This window comes from Protopterus annectens, chromosome 8.part0 (assembly GCF_019279795.1).
Source record: "Protopterus annectens isolate FY-2018-M chromosome 8.part0, PAN1.0, whole genome shotgun sequence".
NCBI lineage: Eukaryota > Metazoa > Chordata > Ceratodontiformes > Protopteridae > Protopterus > Protopterus annectens.
Window position 1 is genome coordinate 1,499,722,225 of NC_056741.1, and position 24,913 is coordinate 1,499,747,137.

Sequence of the window (24,913 nt, forward strand, 5' to 3'; positions counted from 1 at the left end):
GTTTTGACCTGTACCTCTGAGAACTATATCTCAAACAGCAGAGGCCCCAAGACTGATCCCTGGGATATACCGCTTGTTACAGGTCTACTACTTGAGCTGGCTTCCCCTATTTTGACTAAGTGGGTTCTATCAGTGAGCCAGTTTGCTACCCATCTGGTAACATATGGATTGATGCCTACTTGAGAGAGTTTATCTATTATACCTGAGTGGGGAATAGTATCGAAGGCTTTGGCCAGGTCAAGGTAGGTAGTGTGCACCATGTATCAAAGTAGTGTAGACTACATTTAACAGGCATGACCTCCCCTTGGGAAAGGTTTCACTAGCAAAGTCTCTCTAAGAGCTTTTTTGCCAGATGAATGAGAAGCTGACATGGGTTCCAGAACCGTAAGGCAAGGGGGAGGGGACCCCTCCTACCCACCCACTTTCAACAGCTGCCCAATGTGCTCTGAAACTGCCACTAGAGTTACGATTACACAGAATCATTCACATTTGTTTCCAAAGTAACCACAAGCTCGGGCAGCCAGAAAAAGACATGCGTATGTGAATGTTTCTAAGGCATACTGATCATCTTCTTTCATCGAGAATTTTGGATAAATCCAAAAATTGCAAGAATGAAGGTTCATGTTCATAACTACGGCCAATTTTTAACCATTACTTACGAAATTTTAACAGAATAGGTCTTGCATCAACATCTATTTTCTGAATAATAGAAATTTAAAACTTTAATGTCTGGCATTATAGGTTCATAGGTAGGTACTAGGCTATTGGCCCTAGGGCCTTTATAAGCCTAGCCAAAAGGGTACCCTGGCTTTCGCCACCCAAGAAAATTATTTTCCTGTGCGCCCTGTTGAGCAGAGCCAGAGAAGTGATCCCCGGGGTGAAATTCCTATTTCCCGTCCAATCATCAAGATTTTTCTTGAAGTACTAATGAGAAGCTCTGTTTGACATAGGTAGTCTGTTACAGAGTATGGGAAGTCTCTGGGACAGGAATCTGTCCCTCCAGCATGTTCTGTTTATTGTGGTGACAAGGTTTAGGTCCCTACAACGTGTAGCTCGGAGGGATTGGGATTTCTTTAAGTGGAGCATGTCCAACAGCTCTGGGTTTGACATAGCTTTGCATGTTAGGCAGAGATCGCCTATGAGTAGGCGATATGCGATGGAGTAAAGCTGGAGTTTTTTGAGACTGTCTGCATAGGGCATCTGTTTGAGGCCAGTAATCCTCTTTGTGAGGTATTTCTGTGGCCTCTCCAGTTGTTGCCTTGTGAGGTACATACCAAAAGGGGCACTGTACTCTATAATGGGTCTAATGAGTGATGAGTAGAGGGGAACAATGACCTCTTTTTGTATGAGAAACCTTTTGTGATGAGGTGTGCCACGTAGAAGGATTTGCTGACCACTGTGCCGATGTGGTTATCAGAGGAGAGACTACTGTCCACCTGTGTCCCAAGGTCTCTTATCAGACTTTCGGTGTTAAGTAGACTACCACCTATGTGGTAGTTCATGGGTACAGAGTTTTTACCAAAGGGGATGACAGTGCACATTTTGGCATTAAGCTTCAGGCCATGGCTTTGACACCAGGCATCTGTCTTAGTGAAGCCCTTTTGTAGGATGTCCACATCGTTAGGAGTTTCGATTATGGTTCCTAGCTTGCAGTCATCTGTGATTAGTCATTAGTGACTGACTAGTCACTAATTAACACTGAACACTGACACTGATTAGTGTCATTAGTGACTGACTGTAATCCTCTACATACCTCTAAACTTTTGCTTAAGAATTCTGGACAAAGTCAAAAATATTGGGGGGATAAAGAGCCAAATGCAGGGACAGAGTTTAAATATTCTTATAAACTGCTAGAATAACATGCATTTTCTGAAGGATATGAAGTCTCAGACTCATGTGGTTCATTATTTAATGAGCTTAATCCTCGATGCTTTGCCAGAAAACCACAGATTTTATGATTAACAGACAAACACGAAGTAACAAAAGGGTAAGAGCAAACTACATAAGGAAAAAATGAGACTCATGGGAACAATACATAGAAGGGAGAAATGACGTTTAAAAGAAGGCAGGACTTAAAGGAGCTATGTAATGTTTAATTGGAAATGATTGGGTAGATTATAAGTGATGCATAATCTTTGCAGCTGGGAGTGTGTCAAGGTATGTGATGTAAAATGCTTGCAACTGGGATTGTTTCGAGGTGGTTTGTTTTCACTTGTATAAATGTATGATAGCCTGTGTCGTAAGTGATGGTTTAGTAAAGATGTCTCTTTAAAAAAAAAAAAAAAAAAGGGGGCAGGAATTGAATAATTTATGTAGTGTTATATGTGAAGTATAATGTTAGTAAACGTGTACTTGTTAATACAGTCAGATTACTTTTATATAAATGTAAATTTGCCAGTATCACAAGTGATAGTTCAATGTTGTTGTCTTTCAGCTTTTTAGGGGTCGCCTCAGCGGAACTCTGGTCCGCTAATGATTGGCATTAGATTTTCACGAACGTCGAGGTGCCAGCTCGACGTTCAACCCTCAACAAAGGCACGCCCATTTACCCATGTCTTTCGAACGCCCACCCAAACGCGGCGGAGCACATGCAGACTCAAGTGATAGTGCAATAAAGGTGTTAAAAAAAACACAAAGTAATAATTTGAACATTCTGCAAAGCTCTGGAGAGTTGAAAGTTATGATCCTGAGTGATTTACCAGAAAATTTAATTTTATGAGGGACAGGGTAAAAATATGAGGCAAAATCAGGGGTGTTTTACAAAGTTGTGAATAGCTTGACTGATTACTGTTTGTTTACCAGGTAAATGGGCTGGTATATTGACCCTTTTCAGGCACTATCCAGAATAAATAGCATTACAGACAACACTTTGCAAAAGTGTAAGACATTAAGTCCATGTGCATACTTTGTACAGTTGAGAGGTATGTTCTACAAGTAAAGTTTGATTTCCATAAGTTAGTGGAGACTTACATGTCTATTGCCTTTTACCCACTGAGTACCAGGATAGGTCTCCACTCTCCTGTTACCCTGTTTTGCACAGTATTTTCCGCAGAAGTACATTTTACTGGAGCTAGACTGACTTGCATTGTAGTAATCATTTTGCTGTATTTAATTATTCATTCATTTTCTTATACCCAGTTTATGCTGCTCAGGATCATTGAGTGTAGGCAGAGATGTCCTGACAAGATACAAGAGTAAGCCATAAAAACAGTTAAGATTTGTTGGCCTTGGTATATCTATGAATCTAATGACCATTCAAGCCCTGTCAATACCCAACTTCAGGCAATACCTCCTTTCTACAGGAGGACCAGACCAGTACAACTCAGAGTAAATGTTAAGTAGTGACTGGATGGGTATCCTCAAATTTAAAGTAAGATAGTGAATTGCATTGCTTAACACATAGGGGAAGTTTATTCCAAAGGTTTGGAAAGGTGCTGACTTATAAACATTACTTTCCAGTGTGCTGTATTTATCTATTGGTGAAGATGTAGGTCCCTGGTTCTAATGTTGGTGAAGATGTTGGAGTTTTGATGAAACGGAAATTCCATGACAATTGGGTTTCTAACGGCGCAGTAAGCAAGATAGATCTCCTCTCAAAACTATGTAAGACACTGAATAAACAGAGAGAGTTCCCAGCCTCTTTTGGTAGCACTGGGGCTTTAGGCCTGTGATTTTATTAGTTTGGAGCCTTTGGTTTCTTTCTAATTCTTTACTATGTTTAGTGAGATGCATCCCAAAGAGGGGCATTGTACTTGATAATTGGCTTGATCAATGCTGAGTATTAGGGGGTGATTACCTCTTTAGACTGTGATGATATTCCCTTGGCAATTAGGTGGACTAAATAAAATAATTTCCTGACAACTGTTGTCACATGATGGTCAAAAGTTAGGGAGCTATTAGCCCAAGTTTTTATATCCCTGACAAATTTAAATTTTTAGTGGTGTGTTAGCCATACAGTATGATGAGGGGAGGGGCTGTCTACCAAAAGTGACACTGCACTTTTTAGTATTTAGTTTGAGCTCATTTTAGTACACCAAGGGTTTACTTGGGAGATTTCATTCAGAGAAGTTTAGGTACCATAGGGTGACTTAACCTCCAGTTTGCAGCCATCTGCAGACTTTAAGATCCAGAGGTCTTAGCTCTCCACTTGGAGATACAAAAAGTAAATACCAAAAACAAGCGGTCCCAAAACTGAGCCCTGAGATATACGGCTGGTCACTTTCATACTTAGTGATGAGGTTTCTGCAGCTTGCACTGTGTGGACTCTGTCTTTCAGACAGTTTATTTGTCTTTTCACGTATGGGTCAATTTTTAAAGCAATTAGATTTTGTATGATTCCAGCATGGGGAATGGTGCTGAAGATGCTTGCCAGGTCAAGATATACTGTCATGGCTATCATTTACAGCCTCTGTAACTCTTTTGAAGAATTGTAGTACTTTAACTAGACATGATTTACCCTACACAAAGCCAAATTGTTGGGGGTCAAGTCAAACAAGACTTTTGATAATCACAGTGTATGGAGTTAGTTATGATAGACCCCATGGTTAAACAGATGAGGCTTGTAAGGCTTGTAGATCATAGTGTAAAGTGTATGCTATATCTTTAAGAAGAATGCGAGGCTGTATGTGCACGTGTATAAAGTCTTCACACGTGCAATTCCTAGTGCCATTTTGAAGGAGTAGCCAGAGAGTGAACAAGCATAATCACAGTTGACAATTTGTATATAACTTAAGTTAGTCAGTAAGTCTTTATAGTAATGTGTTTGTATAAAATAAAGCTCCTTGAACAGAACCCACAAAGACTCTTTATTCGTGTCCCAGACACAAAAGTGACAAGGCTGATTGGACTTTACTCAGGTCATTTGTAAGGTTGAAGTCATGAAGGGCCATAACCCTTGCTGCGCCCCACTCATCAGAGACAAAACCAGTAGCTAAACTTAAGTTAAACATCTTGAGGAGTATTTGCAAGAGCGTGTTTAGCACTGTTAATGCAACCAGGTATATGATATGTCATAATAAGTAAAGATACAATCAAAAAGATTGTTTTATACCAGAAATCTGACAAAACCAAGCATATTGCATACTTTTTTTCTTATCCAGGTGTTTCAGTGTCATGAAATGTTTTATGGAGAGTAGTAGATCTTGTTGATAAGCTATGAGATGTACTTAAGTAAGATAATCTCAGACAGTGCTGAATATTTAGACTCTTGACTTTTGCTGAAATTAAACCCTTGGAAAGGACTCTTTGGGTGTTCTTGATGATGTTCATTGTGTTACCCTGCTGCAGTCATCACACTTGGGTCATCCTGTCGTCAGGCGGTCCCGCAGTCGGCCTAAATTCCAAATTCTTGGTCCGGCGTTGGTTGCTGTCGCCTCTTCCCTGACGTCAGTGCGCCAGGGGTATATATAATGCATCCGACGCCATTTTCTTCAGTCTTTCTTGCCGCTCGGTGCCCGAAGCAGAAGCAGTTCGTAAGTGCCGGTCGGCCAACTCCTGAGATTTTCAAAGTCTAATTTCAGATCCGAAGTCTTCAATAAAGCTAAGTACCCTGTTGGGGAAACTTTTCTTGCCTCAGACCGATGTCAGAAAAAGTTAACAATTGTATTTCTTGTGGGAAGCAAATACCTCATAAGGATTTTCATTCTTACTGCATACCTTGCCTAGACCCAGACCACGACGTCACTGGTTGTCGTTTTTGTGCTAGGTTTAATAAGCGTACTATAAAAAGACGCTTTGATTTCACACGACACTACTTCGGTAGAAAATTTAACTACACAATGCCGTCGGAGCAACCGACTACCGGCGTGCACAAAAAATGCATAGATAAGGACAGGCAGCCTAGACCCAAGCCAGACCCCGAGGCCTCGGCTGGACCGGTCTCCGGTTTTCAGTGAGGCTCCGACGCAGCCCCTTACTACCGCAGATTTGGAACCCGAGACCACTTCGGAGCCTTTGGCGGAGAGCGCTAGGCCGACGCAGCCATTTTGTTTAGCCCCTACCGACGACTCTGCAGAAAGAGATGTCGGTGCTGCAGAAACACCTTCGGTTTCTGAAGGCGTCTTCAGACCGACGACGCTCACCATAAAAACGTATCCTAAGCTTAAGACTCCTATTAAACCAAAAAAGACTGCACTTCAGTCTCCAGTTCAAGGCCCCATGCCTAAGGAACAGATGCCCAAAATGGCTGAAGATTTGATCTCTTTAATCAGGGGTTCCCAACCCCCACCCGACAAAAGGCCTAGACAAGAGGAAGATTATGCCTCCTCTGATCAAGTGTCTATTTCCTCAGGCTCCTCTGAGGACCAAGATTACTCATTCTCCCCTTATGAAGATTCTGATGCTGAGGATTCTATCCCTTCAGCTTCTCCTCCTGAAGACTACTCCTTTGGGGAAACTTTACACACTATGAGGGAACATTTTCACTGGGAAGGTCAGGACTACTCTGACTCAAAGAAAAGGCTCAGAGAGTTTTTTTTACTCCCCCAGCACAGACCACTTGCCATCCCCCCAGTTTTAGACATTGTGGATGATGTTTACTTAGAATCTAGTTTGAACCCAGATTCTCTGCCTCCTGCTCCAGCCAAACCAGACAGATACTATAGAGTGCCTGATTCCCACAAATTCCTTTATAAAATCCCTGTTGCTGATCCAGAGACTATCTCCCAGGGTCCCAAAGGGGCTAAGGCTTCTATGGCAAAAAGTCCTGTACCCTCTGAAAGGGACTCCAGAGCACTAGACAGGTAGGGGAAAAAGGTTTACACCTCAGCCACTCTAGCTATGAGAGCACTAAATTGCCAATTTGACATGCTAAAATGTCAGCAATTTCTAATGTCTCAGCTAAAACAAAAATGAGCACACTCCCTCAACAGTCTGAATTGAAAGAAATGCAGGATCTGTTGCATGCAACTGAACAGGTGGGCAAACATAATTTACAATGTGGTTTTGATTCTTTGGAGGCTTCCTGCAGAGCAGCTGTCACTGGGTCTGTTATACGTAGACATGCTTGGTTAAAGGAACAAACTATGCCTGATCATGTTAAAGCAAAGCTTCTAGATGCTCCCTTACAGCATGATGTTCTATTTGCAGTTAAGGCAGAAGAAGTCTTAAAGAAAATGGAGGATAAGGCAAAATCTATGAAGACAGTCAAAGATGTTCTACAGCTTCAGCCCTCTCGCTTCAGCAGAAATTGGCCAACAAAAAATTGGTCCTTTCCAGCTACTGACAGATCACAGAGGGGTAAATACAGACGTCCAAGAGGCAAAGGACAACCACAAGCCCAATACAAACCTCAACAATGGGGCACTGCAACACAGAAGGGAGGAGAAGACAGGTCCCAAACTACCAGAAGGCAAACTCAATGACTTGCACCTCATCTGGCCAAGCAACACTCTCTTGGCAGCTCCCTTGGGAGGAAAACTCGCACTTTTTTCAGACAACTGGCACATTGTCACAAAGGACAAATGGGTCCTAGACATAATTTCACGAGGATACAGATTCCATTTCCACACCTTGCCAATGAAAAGAGGAATACCAAACCTGCCACAAAAATCAATGGGCAGAGGCACAAAAACAAATTACAGCTCTCATGGACATGAGAGCCATTCAGCTGTTACCTACACGAGAGCAAGGCCAAGGATTTTACTCAAGACTCTTTCTAGTCCCCAGAAAGGACAATGCCTGGAGACCAATTCTGGACCTTTGAATTCTAAACACCTCCTTACAAGTACCCAAATTCAAGATGCTAACACTACAGCAGCTTCTTCCCATGTTGGGCAAGAAAGCATGGCTAGTAACATTGGAACTCAAGGAGGCATACCTGCATGTCCCTATCAGACAAAGATGCAGAAGATACCTCCGTTTCATTGCAGGTTCAACCCATTACCAATTCTCTGCACTGCCCTTTGGCTTATCTACTGCGCCCAGGGTCTTCACAAAATGCCTGGCACCAGTAATTGCATACTGCAGACAAAGAGGAATTCAAATATACCCATACCTGGACGACTGCCTCATCCAAGCAGAAAGCAAGGACACCCTCTTACAACATCTGGCTTTTGTAAAACATCTTCTAAGTTGCCTGGGGTACACAGTAAACGAAAAGAAATCAAAACTAGTACCCTCACAAAATATGACATTCCTGGGTGCCAGCTTGAATACAGTGGCCCAGAAGGCTTATCTGACGCCAGACAAACAACTACAACTGATTCAATATTTCAAAACAGTGGCAACAAAGACCCTACTCCCTGCAAGAAAAATTCTGCAGGCCTTGGGCTTCATGGCATCTTGCATACTACTAATACCATTTGCAAAACTGCATATGAGGAAATTACAGTGGTACCTAAAAAGCGTATGGTCTCAACACAGCCACAGCTTGGACACAATGATATCTCTCATTCCTTGCCTACAACAGGAGTTTCAATGGTGGTCACAGGCATGTCACCTCAACAAGGGTCAGCCTTTCACCTTGCCCCCAACCAGGCAAACTATGACAACAGATGCATCGGACTACGCCTGGGGGGCACACATGGCAGGACGGTGCGTTCAAGGCGTATGGACTGCAGATCAAAGACATCTGCACATCAATCAAAAAGAGATGCTAGCTGTACAGAATGCTCTGACGGCCTTCAAGAACCTATTACATCCAGGACAACTTACAATAAAGACGGACAACACCACAGTAATGTGGTACATAAACAAACAAGGGGGTACACACTCCTACCCTCTATGCAGGCAAGCAATGACCTTGTGGAACACAGCACTGGCTTACCAAGTTCAGTTACAAGCTCAATTCCTGCCAGGAAAAAAGAACACATTGGCAGACAACCTCAGCAGAAACATTATGGATCCCCACGAGTGGAAACTGGATCCACAAGTATTTGCAATGATAACTCAAAAATGGTGCCTTCCAGACATAGATCTGTTTGCCAGCCCCCAAAACTATCAGCTAACAAAATTTTGTACAAGGACACTTCACCATCAAGCTTGGAAAGTGGATGCACTCTCATTCACTTGGAAAAACCTGACAGTATATGCCTTCCCTCCATTGCCTCTCCTCACAAAGGTGCTTCTGAAGGTGAGAAAGGAGAGACCACAACTGATACTCATAGCCCCAGACTGGCCACGCCAGCACTGGTATCCACTATTAAGGAATATGGCCCAGGGCCCACCTTGGATTTTGCCACAAATTGCTCATTTGCTCACACAGCAAAACAATCAGATTCTACACAGCCAGCTCAAAACCTTAAATCTAGCTGCATGGCAAATCAACTAAGCATCCAGCCAGCTGCTCTTTCCCAAGCAGTTATGGATGTTCTTCTGGAAGCTAGGAGGCCCAGCACCAGGAAGGCCTACTCGGACAAATGGAAAAGATTTTGCGCCTGGAACCAAGCTAAAGGCCAAAACACACTTCAGCCTCACGTGCCTCAGATTCTACAGTATTTAACCGAGATGTTGCACAAAGGACTTCCTTTTTCTTCCATTAAAATCCATGCATCAGCTATTTCAGCCCACTACAACACGGATCCACCTTTATTTTCACATCCACTTCTAAGGCAGTTCCTCAGAGGGGCAAAAAACATTAGACCCCCCAGGAGAGCACCTACACCAACATGGGACCTCAATTTTGTTCTGGAAAAACGTATGCTACCTCCCCTTGAACCAGCTTTCTCTGCAGATCTACAGTTTCTATCATGGAAGACTGCCCTGCTGCTAGCAATAACTTCAGCTAGAAGAGTCTCCGAGCTGCAGGCACTAATGGCAGTGGAACCTTTCCTCATTTTCCATCAAGACAGAGTTTCTCTACGAACTAATCCTTCCTTCATGCCTAAGGTGGTTTCCAGTGTGGCTTTAAATCAAACCATCCACTTACCCACCTTCTTCCCAAATCCACAGAACAAAGGAGAAAGACTCCTGCATTCCTTGGACATTCACAGGCAACTTCGTTCATTACTACTTGGATAAGACTAATGTTTTCAGAAAATCTGAGCAGCTCTTTGTATCCTATGCTACAGCTTCACAAGGGAAGGCTATATCAAAACAAACCATTTCCAAATGGATAGGACATTGCATTCATTTTTGTTATACCCATCATGGAAAACTAGTTCCTGCTACCATTAGGCCCCACTCTACCAGGGCAACAGCTACATCTACAGCCTTCCTCAGGGGGGGTTCCAACCAAGGAGATTTTGGAAGCTGCAACTTGGAGTTCAGTACACACCTTTACCAAACACTATCACTTACCTCCTTACTCTAAGACTAGAGCTGGCTTCGCACTGCAGTTCTGCAGGGCCTTCTAGCCTCCTCTAACCCTGTATGACTCCTCCACCCATCCTTAGCTTTGGGATTCTACCCAAGTGTGATGACTGCAGCAGGGTAACACGATGAACATAGTACAGTTTTGTACCTACCATAAATGTAGATGTTTGAGTGTTCACCCTGCTGCAGTCCAGGTTACCCTCCCTCCATCCCCTCTGATCTAACTGGCTAAATGTCTACAAAACCTTCCTGATGTATTTGCTTATAGCTGGAGGGATTTTGTGTTTGTGCTAAAACTTCATAAATTGGTACTAATTACTGACCACCTTTTTGGGGGCACCTGACATCTGGGGCAAGAAAAACTGAAGAAAATGGCGTCGGATGCATTATATATACCCCTGGCGCACTGACGTCAGGGAAGAGGCAACAGCAGCCGACGCCGGACCAAGACTTTGGAATTCCGGCCGACTGCGGGTCCGCCTGATGACAGGATAACCCAAGTGCGATGACTGCAGCAGGGTGAACACTCGAACATCTACATTTATGGTAGGTACAAAAATGTACTTTTTCTCTTACTTGGCTGTACGCTTCAGATTTTACCTGCATTGTTTCAATAATAATCATGGAGGAAGTAATGAAATTAAGCCAGTGGTCTCAGCCCCCCTCGCCCAAAGTCACTGGGTTCTAGATGCCTTGAGTTGCATTTTACACCTTTGTTTCAAACATTTTAAGACAAAGATGGCCTGAACAAAAATTGTGGCTAAAGAAAGAAATTCATTATAACTTTGGAGAAAATAACAGAATTAAGCTAATAGTCTGGAGACTACTTAGGCCTCGGAATCCATGGAATTCTAGATGCTGTGAGATACATTTTAGAGTTTTCCTAGTCTTTTGTTACAGTTGTGGCATTGACAAAAATCATAATTAAAGAAATTTAGTCTTATTTTTTTATTCTTCCAAGGAAGAAATGAGCTGTGGCCAAGACTTAATGATTAAAGTTGACAAAAAATGGTTCCCAATAAACTGAGAAGATAAATGCTTGCAGAGATGCATGAATCACATTATAGTGTCTGTCTCCCTGTCAAAAGAAAAGATAAGTCACTTTCTGTGTATCACTCTGAAGTTAGGTCGGGATGAAAGTGAATGAAGAAATGGCCTCAGTCATACATTTCAAGTTGCTGCTGTCACACATGATACAGCTTGCCTTTTTACCCTCCACACCAAAAAGAAGCTACCATCTATGTATCCGTCTGACAACCATAATATAGTAACATATTTGAACTTGTTGATCACAGTTGTATATTCACAATATACCAAAGTACTTCTACCTTCCAAAGTTAGCTGCCTGTACACTTCTGATATGTGATTGTGAGAAAAGAGAAAAAATTATCACAGTCATTTATTTCATGTTGCTCCAAGACAGTACACTGTACACAAGTTATAGTGGCTTTCTGTACATACCACTTGGGTAATTGTGATGAAATTTCAAGAAATAATGACCACACTTTTTCCATTCCCAAACAGTTTATAGTGATGATCTGTGCACACCTCTGAGGCTTGATTGCAAGGAGAATTTAAGAAATAATCATCTCACTGTTCCAGCCCCCACTACCCAAGACACAAGCTATAGCAACCTTCTGTGCACTGCACACCTCTGAGTAGAGCAAGTTGTCAGAACAGGCGAGTCGAGGGCACGAACTCTGAATAAGCCTGTGTCAAACTCTGTTTCCACAATCTGAGTTGTAGATGCTGCTAGGATTTAGATGTTCTGTGATGCATTCTATGTCCTGTTTTTGAAAGATAATGACTTGTAGTGTGTGGATCACTGTAACAATGCTCTGAATTTTGGAAAAAGCATGCTTGTTAATCACCATTCTGACACTGGAAAGGTTCTTAATAAGCTTTTAAGTACTTCTTACTACTGTTATGCTGTAGTCACACACTAGATCATTAACAGCAATTTGCAGTCATCACAAAAGAGCAGTAGAAAGCTGTTAAACACTTCATTTAGACCTTTCTAAAGTCCAACTGAAGTGTTTAACAATTTCCCCTCCCACCACTCTTCTGTGGTGGTCGCTCTGTGTGTGACAGCAGTAAGTTTGTTACAACACTACTGCACTTTCTTCTCTAACTTTTGAATAAATGGCTACTGGATTGCATACTGTGTAGGGTGAAACTTTAGCTTCGTTTGTACATTTCTATGAAGTTTCTGTGCAGTCCTTCCAAATGTAACTCATATATACACAATACAAGTCTTATGTCATGGATATGCTTCTGTTATTGTAGAAGCCGTGCAGTCTTCAGCAGCTTCCAGCACCCCTGCAGTGTCTTCTTCAGGTTCACTTTCTCCTGGATAAACTTTTGTATTTCCTCCTTAGCCTGCTGTGCATAAAAAATGTCTTTGGTCCTCCAGGAAAAAAAGTATTCTGAAAAAAGCTGGATACAGAAGTTTGAATCCCACACCTGCCTCTCGACAGTCCCTGATTGCTGGGATAAATTGTCTTCTCTTTTCCCTGGTATACAGTGAATAATCATTTTCTTGGCTGCTTTCTCATGGCAAGTTTTGGGGCATACACTCAGTGTGCTCTTCATTTAAATCCTGCTGTGGATTACCAGTCCAGTTGTTCATTTGTGCTGTCATAAAATTAATATAGACTGCTCTGGTACAGCAGAAAATCTCGGGTTTTCTGTGTGTGCACTCTACCATTTTTTTAAAACAGCTCTTCTTGAGAAGTGTCATACTCACCCAGCTTTTTTTTTTCATTTCAGCTTCTGATTTTTGGACTTTTATCAATTCTTCTGAATAGCTAGCTAAAGCTTCTTCTATTTTCCAGCCTTTATTTGAGTTGGTATACTCCTTCAATGTTTCATTTAATCACCTCTGAGTACATTTGATTTATTTTTCCCCTCTAAGTTACTGGAAACCATCTGTTGTACCAAAGCTGAAGCTTGAACTGCTTTTTGCTGAACTGCTGCAGGATTCTTCCCAATCAATGTTTTATCTTCACCTTTTCTAGTTGGTTTTCTTTCAGGTTTTCTAATTGTATTCTTGAATGGCATCCAGGTGGTTGCCTTGCTAGCCAGTAACTGAATTTTGTTCAAGCTTGGCAGAATTACTATCTCATTTCTCTGGTTCTTTTTCACAATGGGGGCTGAAATTAAGCTGTTCATCAGTGTGCAGCTGTCTTGAAAGTCAACTCAGTGTTATTTTTTGTGCTGAAGAAAGCAGGGGACCACATGTCCGTATATCACCTAAGCAAGCTAAATTTTCCATCAAGCAGGCCAAATCCCAGAGGGTATCTGAGTCCATTCTGCCTGTGCTGAAGAAGGATGATTGGATGTGCTCAGTTGACTTCAAAAACACCTACTGACACATAAAGATAGAGTCTAGGTTCTCCAGAAGCTTTTTGCTTTTCTGTCTGGGGTCCAGTCAGGAATGAATTTTGAGCAGTGACATTTGGTATCCACAGCCCCAGGTGTTCACCAAGTACATGGCAGTGGTAGCCACCTGGCTGAGACTGTAAGTCTTTCAGGTATTTCCATATCTGGATGACTGGATTCTCATAGCAACATCAACAGCATCATTGATCCCAATCAGTCGATTTTTTACTGTAATTGTGCTTGTCCTTGGGTATCACTCTCAACCACAAAAATTCCAAATTGGAGCAGTGGAGCCTATACAGAACCTGGAGTTTATTGGATGCCATCTGGACACTACCAAACAAATAGCAAAGCTACTCTTATCAAGGCTGTCATCTGTACAGTCTCTAGCCAGATGGATTTTGCTGCATCGAAGGCCACATGCTCTTCTATTGTGGACCCTCTCAGCTCAAGGTCTATTTACTCCCATCCAATGAGCTTTCTAATCCACCTCATCAATGTGGCTTGCCAATATGTGTGTTAGTGGACTTCCTTCCCTCTGGTTTCTCTAGGTCATCCCTTTGTTCTTCCTCCACCCAAAGTCATGGTGTCCACAGACGGCTCCCTCCAGGAATGAGGAAGCACTACAAGGGGAAAGCTGCATGCAAAGGTACCTATCTCAAGAAGAGGCCTAATTACACATCAGTGATTTGGAAATGAGGGTGTTTCTCCTAGCATTGCTGGCATTCCAGTACTGCCTTTGAAAAAGTGTGTTAACGATTCACTTTGACAGTGCTACTGTGGTATGGTACTTGTACAAACAGGGGAACCTGATTGTACTTCCTTTGAGAGGCCATGAGGGTTTGGCAATGGGCAGTGTTCTCACAATGCTTTTTTATAGCAATGCACATCTCTGGGAAGTACAATGTTCTAGCAGACAATCTAAACAGGAACATTTTGATGCCTCACCAGTGGTCCCTCAGTACAGCAATGCTGGCTCATTGGCTCATATCTTCTGCCACTGAAGACAACCATGCTATAACCTCTTTGTGACTTCTTCCAGTGCCAAGTCCATCACCTATTTTGCCCTAATCCTTGTGGGAAAACTGTCACCGAAGGATGCTCTTCTGCATACCTGACGCCCGGTTCTCTAGTATGCTTATTCCCACAGCTGGAAAGGCCACAGAGATACCTGACAAAAAGGATTACTGGCCGCAAACAAATGCCCTACACTGACTGCCTCAAAAAACTCAGGCTTTACTCCATAGCATATCGCCTACTCCGAGATGATCTCTGCCTAACATATAAAGCTATGTCAAACCCAGAGCTGTTGGACATGGAACACCTAAAGAAATCCCAATTCCTCCGAGCTACATGCTCTAGGGACCTAAACCTTGTCACCACAATAATCAGGACAAGCTGGAGGGATAGATTCCTGTCCCAGAGACTTCCTGTACTCTGGAACAAGCTACCCATCTATGTCAAGCAAGGTTCTTCATTAGCACTCTTCAAGAAAAATCTTGATGAGTGGATTGGAAATAGGAAATCCACCTCAGGGATCACTTCTGTGTCTCTGCTCGACAGTGGCACAGGAAAATAACTTTCTTGGGTGACGTAAGCTATGGAACCTTGCTAGCTAGGCTTACGTAGGCCCTTGGGTCGATAGCCTAGTACTTACCTATGAACCTATGAACTCTCTTTATCAAGTTTCTACAAAAAGCCACCTCTGGTGAAGTGACTGTGATCCTAATTGTTACTTTCTGGTCCAGACTAGGCTGGTTTTCCTTCCTATGTTCTCTTCTTCACCCATCCTCGGTCCTGGACTCAGTTCCAGATTTGATTTCTCAACTTCAAGGTCAGTTTTAGCTGAATTTAGAATCCTTCAAACTAATCACTTGGCTCTTTCCATTCATTGATGACCAGAGATCCGATCATGCGCTTTCTGAAGGAGTACTTTATGTTCTTTCTTGATCCCAGAAACCATCTTCTAAGAAAATGTATGCTAGCAAATGGAAAAATTTTTCTACCTGGGCTGCATCCAAGGGACTTGGATCCCTTTTCTTCCCCAGTCCAGGCATTTTTGGATGTTTTTGAATGACTTTTTCACTCAGGGCTTAGTTCTTCTACTATTAAGGTCCAAATGGCATCCATTTATATTTTTCACGTGTTTCATGACCATACTTGTACTACATCTTTGAAACTTTCCAAAGTATTCTTGAAAGACATCTTCTTACATTGACCTCCAAGTAAGAGATCCGGCTCCTTTGTGAGATTTACATTTCCTTCAGTCCTTAACAAAACCTCTTTGCAAACCAGCAGGTACATTGGACTTCAAGATTTTATCCTGGAAGCTGTTAGTTCACCCAGAAGAGTTTCTGAGTTATACGGTTTACCCTGCAGCCCACCATACTTTATTGTTCATAACAGTAGGCATTCCTAAGAACTAATCCATCATTTCTTCCAAAGGTGGCCTCAGTATTTTCCTTTAATCATCCATAGAGTTGCCTGTTTTATTTCCTAAATTCAGTAATAAAGGAGAAGAGAGCATGCTTCATTGTCTTGATATCCATCATCAGTTAAGGTTTTACTTGAATAGAACCAAACATCTTAGGAAATCCAACCAACCTTTTTGTGTCTTAAGACAAAACTTGGCATCTGTTGTCCAAAGTTATTTTGTCCAGATGGCTCTCCGATTGTATATCCTTTGTGTATACTTCAAAAGGTATTTCCTTATAGGGTCTGTATTAGAACATCGAAGTTTCAAAACTTTGAATGTTCTAATATCGACCCCTATTCAGCGAATGCTGAAAATAGCGAAGCTACAGAAAAACGATTGTTTTCCTAGGGAAAGAATCCGGTTGTCTGTTTTGGTCACTTCGCTATTTTCAGAACTGTGGTGGAAAGTTACGGGTCAGGTTCAGGTAAGTATGCGATTGGGCGTGGGTTAGGTGAGTTAGGGTTAGGGCGCGGGTTAGGTATGTGTGCGATTGTGTGGACGTGAGGGTTAGGGTGGGGTAGGTGAGTTAAGGCGCGGGTGAGGTGAGTGTGTGATAGTGACTGACCTTAGGGTTAGGGTTTGGGTCTAGGTAAGTGGATAGTTAGTGGTGTATGTACAGTTTAGTATAGGGTTAGATGTAAGATTTCAGGTGTATGTGTGTGGATTGCTGTTTGTTTGGTGTGCTTGTGTTATGTGTATGTGTTTTGGAACAGCAAATTTTCCCCTAGGAAAAAATGTTGCTGTTCTGCATGTTCGATGTTGTAAGCGTTCGGTGAATAGGGGTCGATATTAGAACATTCGAAGTTTTGAAACTTCAGTGTTCGAATATAGACCCCCCCTTATATTATAACACTAAAGCTCATTTATTTAGGGCAGTGGCTGCTTCTGTAACCTTTATTGGTCACAGTTCTTCAGACGACATCTGTGTAGCAGCTACATGGGACTCTACTCATACAATCATCACTAATTACAAGTTAGTCATTTTCTCGATCCAAATCAGCCTTTGCCTCCACCATATTGTGATTGCTCTCTTTAGGGCCACCCAGTTGAATGGCTGGGGACTTTGTCCCAAAGGTTAAGGCAGATGGAAAAGTCAACAATGGATATGAAATTTATGAATTTACCATAATGTGAGATCTTTGTTTTCTTCTTCTGTCCATCTCAACCACCCCACCCTCCTTCTCCCTTCCAGATTATTTCCATCTATATTTTTTAGGGTTTGAGATAGATCTGGCAGACCTGCCAAGGTATGATCTTAGAACCATTACAGATTCTACATCCCCTATTAACTTCTAACAAGCGCACAAAATATATACATTTTCAACAAATAAAGTTTAATCCTCCAGGTAGTAACAATAGGCCCTAATTAACAGCTTCATCCAGAAACATTACCTTAATCTAAAATTAAGGTTACCCAGTGTTCCCACTTGCACTGATATTTTCTTAATTCTACTCCCCTCCCAGATGTGAAAAATCAGCTTGCATGCTTTCAGAAAACATTAACTTTTATCCCAAAGAAAAATTACACTTTCTATCTTCATTGTTTTATTAAATCCATTAATGTGTTAAGGTTGATGGGAAGACTGCTATCTGTCATTCACTTCCCATAAATTCAGATTTTATTTTTTTTTTACTGAACTGCTTGCATTGTACTTTAAATTTAGCATTTCCCACAGCAAAGAATGTTCAGAACTCTCAAGATCAATTGCTTGCACCTATAAGGCAGCTGGGCTCCATGTAAAAGTAATCAGCTAGGAGAAAAAAAATATGCTAACAATTTTGCAGATGCTCAAAGAAATCTTTATAAATTGTACTCAGAACACAAACAGAATTCCTCTGGCCACCTGCCTTTAGCTGCAGACTTCTTGTCTCCCATTGAGAACATTTGCTTATGGAAAAAAGCAAGCTAATATCTTTGCAAATGCAAGACTTATAGCATTTATCATGTCTTATCATTTTGTCTTATTTTTCAAGCCTGTTTGTGTACAAAAACAGTTGTTTATATTTTAAACCAAGGACATTAATCTAGACATCCATCCTTCTTGTAAAAGCATTTATTATCTCAATTGTATATATAATCAGCACCCTTTGACACTCAACCCCTGCCACTGCAGCCCAAGATCACAGCACTTTATTAACTTGATTTTCTCCAGCCATTTGTCTTGTTATATTATAAACCATGTATTTCTTATTGCTAAGAAAATTAGTTTTTGGCTTTAATATCTTTAGCATAAATCACTGAAAAGACTCCTCCCACATTTAAAATACTACAGACTGCACACAACACAAAACGGCTTTACAGTATAACTGCAGTTTATATCATGACATGTTTTATACAAATACTAATAACAACGACGATTGTTTTACTTAGTTACTTATTTTTCCCCCTTTAGTGTCCTTCTAAACATTAATAACTTAAAGTTGGGTATTTGCTTTACACTCACCCCACATGTTTAACAAAGTTCCAGTTTTTCTCAGGCACTTTTCACAAATGTGATTGATGTTTTATAGTCTGCTATGTGCTCAGTAATTTCAGTGTTGTCTTCTTCTTGATCATCTCCATCTCCAGACACCAGACTCTGGTTCAAGTCCAATGTACATCTGCTTCCTCTAGTCAACTTCTGTGCTTTTTCTCTCTCAAGTATTTTCCTTTGGAACAATCAAAAGGATTTCATTGGCAAAGTCACGGTATGAAATATATTCTCAGAAGAATGAAAAGCAGAGCCCTCTTCTGCTTGCTGGCTCACATTTTGTTGGTTAAACATTTTCATTTCCTCCTTAGCCTGTTCTACATTAAAAATATCTTTGATCTACCAAGAAAAAATAATCTGAAGCGCACTGGATACAGCAGCTTGAATCTCATATCTGCCTCTGAACATCTCAATGATTTCTGGGATAAATTTGCTTCCCTTTTGACTGGTTTACAGTGAATAATCATTTTCCACAAACACTCTGCTGTCTCCAGTTTTTAATACATTTCCTTTTTCCACAGATTTGTCAGGATCAACTTTTTCTGCTAGCATGATTGAACCTCGCTAATATACGTCTTGGCTGCTTTCGCATAACCGGGTTTGGAGCATACACTCACTGTGCCCTTTTAATTAACAAATCCTGCTGGGGAGGACCAGTCCCCTTCCTTATTTGTGTTTTCATAAAATTAATACAGTCTTTTCCTTCCAGTTTCTCTTGTACTGCAGAAAAATCTCAGATTTTCTCTGCTTGCTCTGTCTTCTCACTACAATTTTTTTTGAAACAGCTCTTCTTGAGAAGCGTTGTACTTAGCCAGAGTTTTCTTCATTTCAGCCTCTGATTTTTGCAGTTTTATCAGTTCATCTGAATAGATAATTAAAGCTTCTGTTTTTTTCCATCCTTCTGTTATTTGAGGTGACATACTCCTTCATTGTTTCATTTATTTCAATCACCTTTGAGTACATTTGATTTATTTTTCTTCTAAATTACTGGAAGCCATTGTACCAAAGTTGAAGCTTGAAATGCTTTTTGCTAAACAGGTGCGGGATTCACAGGATTCTTCCCAGTGAATGTTTTCCCTTCACCTTTTGTGGGTAATTTCTTTTCAGGTTCTCCAAATTTCTTCTTTGCCGGCATCCATGCAGTGTATTTGCTAGCCATGAACTGAATTTTACCTACATTGATCATTTCACTGGCTCCTTTTTTTCACTCTTTTTTTGGTTTCACACTGGGAGAGCTGAAATAAAGTTGTTGATCAATATGGAACTATAAGTCCTCTGTAAACTTTGCATTTGTCAGAAGAATGAAAAGCAGATGCCCCTTCTGTTTGCCAGCTCATTTTTTATAGCCTTTTCTGCAACCAAAAATGTTGGCTTTTCCAGGAGGAAAAATATTGTGAAGACATTTGTAAATATCAGCTTGCACTCGCGCCTGCCTTGTGACATTGCTGATTACTGGGATAAACTTACTTCTGTTCTGCCTATTGTACATTTAATAATCATTTTCCATAAATGCTTCCCCAAATTTTTAATACTTTTCTTCTGCCACAGTTCTGTCAGGACCAGCTTTTTCTGATGGTATTATTACATCTTTATTAATATAGGTCTTGAACACTTTAATGTGGCCAGATTTGGAACATACACACGATGCACCCTCTCAGTAAAAAAAAAAAATCGATGTTCCATCTAGTTGTTTTTGTACTTTCATAAAATTAATCCAGTTTATTCCTTTTCAGAGGTTTTCTCTGTTCGCTCTTCTGTTCTAACACAATTTTTTGAAATGGCTTTTCTGGAGAAGCTTCATAATTATCCAGCCTTTTCTTAATTTCATCCCCTGATTTTTTGCAATTTTATCAATATATCTGAATAATTAAAGCTTCTTCCAATTTTCCAGCATTCTGTTATTTGACAGTGATGTAGTCCTTCTGTGTTTCACTTATTTTAAATGCATGTAACTGTATTTGATTTCTTTTTTGTCTAAATTATTGAAAGCCAACTAATGTACCAAAGCTGAGCGTTTAACAGCTTTTTGCTGAAGAGCTGCATAGTTTTTCCCAGTAAGAATTGTTTTCCTATCCTTTTCTGGTTGCTTTTCACTTTCTCCAGATTTCTTCTTGCCGACACTTAGTGATGTAATTACTAGATCACAACTGAATTTTGCCAAATTGTTAGCTTTTTATTCACTTTTTACACAGTTCAATTTTCAAACATTGATTGCTTTACCAGTGCCTTTCTTTTGGGTTTATTGATCGTTTATTTAAGGCACTTTACCATTTTTTTAATTTAGTTGTTCAGTTTTCCACGAGGAGAATTAATTAACCTGTAGATCATTGTGCAGCCTTTATGGACATCTGAAATCTTTGCATTTTCTGTGGATTTTCAGTTCTGTATGTGTGAAAGTTGTCAGCGGGTAGCACCTATATTTCTGTCATTGAATGAATGAAGCTTAGTGTGAAATTTGCACCATGTCCCTTTCATTACTTTGGTGTTGGTGGGGGTAAGTGAAGGGATGTTTAGCCACAACTTTCCTTCTCTGGAATGGATGAGTGATGGCTGTATTTTAATAGAGACAGTAATTGTTTAACTTTTGTGTGACTGGTATGTTGGGTTTACTGATTATGCACCATTAGAAATTCAGAATGCAAACAGGAGGGAAATATAGATGAAACCTGGAGTCCAGTGTGTGTGTGTGTGTGTGTGTGTGTGTGTGTGTGTGTGTGTGTGTGTGTAATATAAATACCCACACATGCATATGAGTTTTAGCAAGGTGGCCAACGGACCCAGTTTAGAAGTCTGTCCTGGAATCCCAAACATTTTCTTTGGGACACAGAAATGTCCCAGTTTAGACCACTCAGTCTGAATGGTGACTTGGCTTCCCAGGGTGGCCAGTCCCCCTGCTTTCCTATCCTAAGCAGCTCTGGGGACTTTGCAATTTTTTGGGGATGCCATTGGATATGGGGTAAGGTTGGATGCCTTCGCCCTGGCAGGAGCCTTCCAGGCCCTGCCGCCTTCAGTCAATCACTCCCTCAAGGACTTCTGTCATGGGGGGGGGGTTCTGCTTGACCCCACTCACCCAGGCAGGAGCTCTCCAGGCCGTACACCCATCTGCCTGGTGCTCCTGTACTGACTTCTATCCGGGCCAATCTCTACAGTCCTCCCCTTTGACCTGACCAAGAGACCTTCCACAGCCAGGCCCCCCCCCCGTGGGGACTCCGCCACCTGTATGTCTCCTGCAGGCTGCCAAATCATGCCAGATCGCTCATTCCCTTGGACCCTCTCAGGGGAGCTTCCCTCCGATCCTGTTGCTCCTCCTAAATTCCTCGCGGCCGCTAAGCGGCAGGTCCTCTCTCATGAAAGCTTCAGAGTTCCCCTGCTTTCCCATCCAGAGCAGCTCTGGGGACTTTGAGATTTTTCGAGGAAGCTGTTAGTTATGGGGTGAAGTTGGATGCCTTCACCCTGGCAGGAGCTCTCCAGGCCCCTCTGCCGTCCACCCTGGTGCTTCCTCAAGGACTTCCATCATGGGGAGCTCTGACCCCACTCACCCAGGCAGGAGCTCTCCAGGCCACACCACTGTCTGCCAGTTGCTCCCTTAAGGACTTCCATCATGGGGGGGGGCTTTGCCTGACTCTGCTCACACAGGCAGGAGCTCTCCAGGCCCTGCTGCTGTCCGCCCAAGCGCTCCCTTAAGGACTTCCATTGTGGGGAGCTCTGCCTGACTCCCCTTAGCCAGGCAGGAGCTTGCCCAGCTCTGCCACTATCTGTCTCTCTCCCCCTTCCAGACTTCCGTCCCAGAGGAGGCATAATCCGTACCCCCTCACCCAGGTGACAGCTGTCCTGTACCAGTCACTTCCACCTCTCTCCCTCCCTTCCAGACTTCCATCGGGACTACCCCCTCTGGGGTTCCACTTCTGCCCAGGAGAGAGAGAGCTCTTTTTCAGTGTTACATATCTCTAAACTGCTGCCAAATCATGCAGTGTCATGTGTACTTTTGGAGCCTTTAAGGGGATCTGCCCAGCCTCATGGAACTCTGCTGGGCCACGAAGGAGCCTCAGACGGTCCCTCATCCAGACTTCCATGACACCGGTTCTCCACTTTGCCTTGCACCTAGGGCTTTCAAACTCCCATGGGAGATGGCATTGGGTCCCCCATCTTTGCACTTTTTGCATCACACCTCAGTCACTCAGCCCCACGGTGCCAGGCTCAAATGAATGTGCATCGCTTCAAGCTTCCTGGCATGTGCTATCTTGCCGCCTGGGTGGTGCTATTCACAAAGTGACATCCCCACAGTGCCTGGTGAAGGACGGGAGGCCAACCTGCCTGCCCCAGAGCGAGATGACATGGCTGCCCTATCTCCACTCCCATGGGGGCTAGGAGAATGGGATTGCAGACCTGGCTTCCCAGGGTGGCCCTCAAGTGTTCCAGTTTAGATCCTGTAACAAAATGGTCACCTTGGTTTTAGCAAACTGCATTTTTTGTTTTCATTGAGGCAGGTTTGTTGAATTTTACAGCCAAACTGCCCTGCTTCTACAGTTTGTCCATAAGCATGTCTTTCTAGATGAAGAACATTCACTGAGAAAACATTGAGGTTTGATGATGGTATTTTTCCTAAGTCACAGGGCCTAGTAGATAGTTGCTGATGTGATTGATGCTGCTTGGAAGTGTAACGTGGTTGTCAGACTATTTTATTTGTTTGACCTGCTGACAGAGAATTCTTTCTGATATGTAATATTGTAGTAAGTACAATGTATAACTACTCCTTCCTTGTTGTTGGTTATAAGGTTGAAACCATGACTTTCTGGTTTAGGGGTGTAAGTTACTTCTTGGCTTGTTAATAACTCTTTTGTTTTGTGTAATGTTAGAATGTGTTTTGTGATTTAGTAATTCTAAGAGTCTTTAGGTTCATCTTGTTCACTGGAGGAATAACCTTAAGTTTGGAATTAAGGCATAACCATTTATTTTTTTTTATATTTTATAGACACACTATGTAATATCGGAAGGACCGCCTGACCTGGATTCAAAACAGAACACACCACTCAGTGACAATGTGCAAGTACCTTCACATCCAGACACCATGGAACAACCACCAACCAGTCAGCAGGCAACCCAGTATATTATCACTACAACCACTAATGGTAGTGATAGTGAAGTGCACATTTCAAAGTCATAGCCCTAATTTGGTATTCCCTGGCACATACCTTTGGAACTGATGGAAGTATTAAGACTGAGGACTCGAGAGCTCTGAACTCCACATTTGCGCAAGTGCCGAATTTAATTAACTAAATTTGAGTGTCAAGATGAACCTTTTATTTTTTTTTCCATTAAAATGGAACCAACCATGCAAAACTGTTAATTTCAAGAAGACAGAAGAACATTTACAGCATGCTTAATTTATAAATTTTAAAGACTTAAACTCTAAGCAGAAACTTGGAGACGGGTGGTGCTAAAAATGTCTTCATCTTCTGTCCTCCTGGAAGTTATTGCAATGTGCTGCTCTGGCATAATGTTGATATGTCTTTTTTATTATATGAGAGATTAACTCTGTACAGTTAATTTAATTCCCAAAAATAAAAAAAGTAAAATCTGACATATCTTAGGTTGCTGAATTAATGCATTTTTACGTTTATGTACAAAGATTTAGAACTGAAGGCTGCTTCAGACAATGAAGTTGGCACTATTTATTAGTTTTTTAAGAACATTGTTAAACTCTTGATGACAAGACAGAATAGTGAATATTAACAGTACAGTATCTGAGCTGCTGCAGGAAGCTGTACACCTCCTGTACCGAGGTTGTAAAGAAAGTGTTGGCTGGAACCTCCCCTTAACTTTAATGCACTGTATGGAAGTATTACATTACCTGCAGACATGGCATGTTTTGTTGTTTATCTAATACTGTTCTTGACTTAAACTGTTTTAAATTTCTTTGGCAGCCTGGTGACACAGACAGATGGCATCCATGTATGATGCTTGAGGTCAGAGAGCCAGAGAGCTAGCCAGGATATGGTAAAATTAGAAGTCATATCCTACCCGTCCTGTTTCAGGTGAATGACATGGGGGGGGGGGGGGGGTTACTACACTGCTTGACTACTTCCTACTGGAGATTAGCCGTAGTGTTGCAGTGCATATTTAGTTGATTATGAGCACACCGGCAGATCGTGTTTGCAGTGAGGCACCTGTAGTGTCCTCAATTAATCACCATGTATATTAAGTTCCCAGGGCAAACTCAACTATTCAGTATGATGGTACTATTCTGTCACATCCTGAGGGAATAAATGGGTTACTCTGGATGTTTCATTTTGAGGAATGGACAGTTGATGGCCAACATATTGGAAGAGAAGAG

The 24,913-nt window shown here is 41.8% G+C and overlaps 1 protein-coding gene across 2 annotated transcripts in view; it reads left to right on the forward strand.

Annotated features, from left to right (window-relative positions):
- Positions 1–24,160, forward strand: part of PRDM10 (PR/SET domain 10) — a 1,088,540-nt gene extending 1,064,380 nt beyond the window's left edge. For both annotated transcript variants that reach the window (XM_044081083.1, XM_044081084.1), the window contains one exon: positions 23,552–24,160. In XM_044081083.1, coding sequence (XP_043937018.1) covers positions 23,552–23,743 — 192 coding nt within the window. In that variant the 3' untranslated portion in view covers positions 23,744–24,160. The remainder of the gene's footprint in view (positions 1–23,551) is intronic.
- Positions 24,161–24,913: the final 753 nt, after the last annotated feature.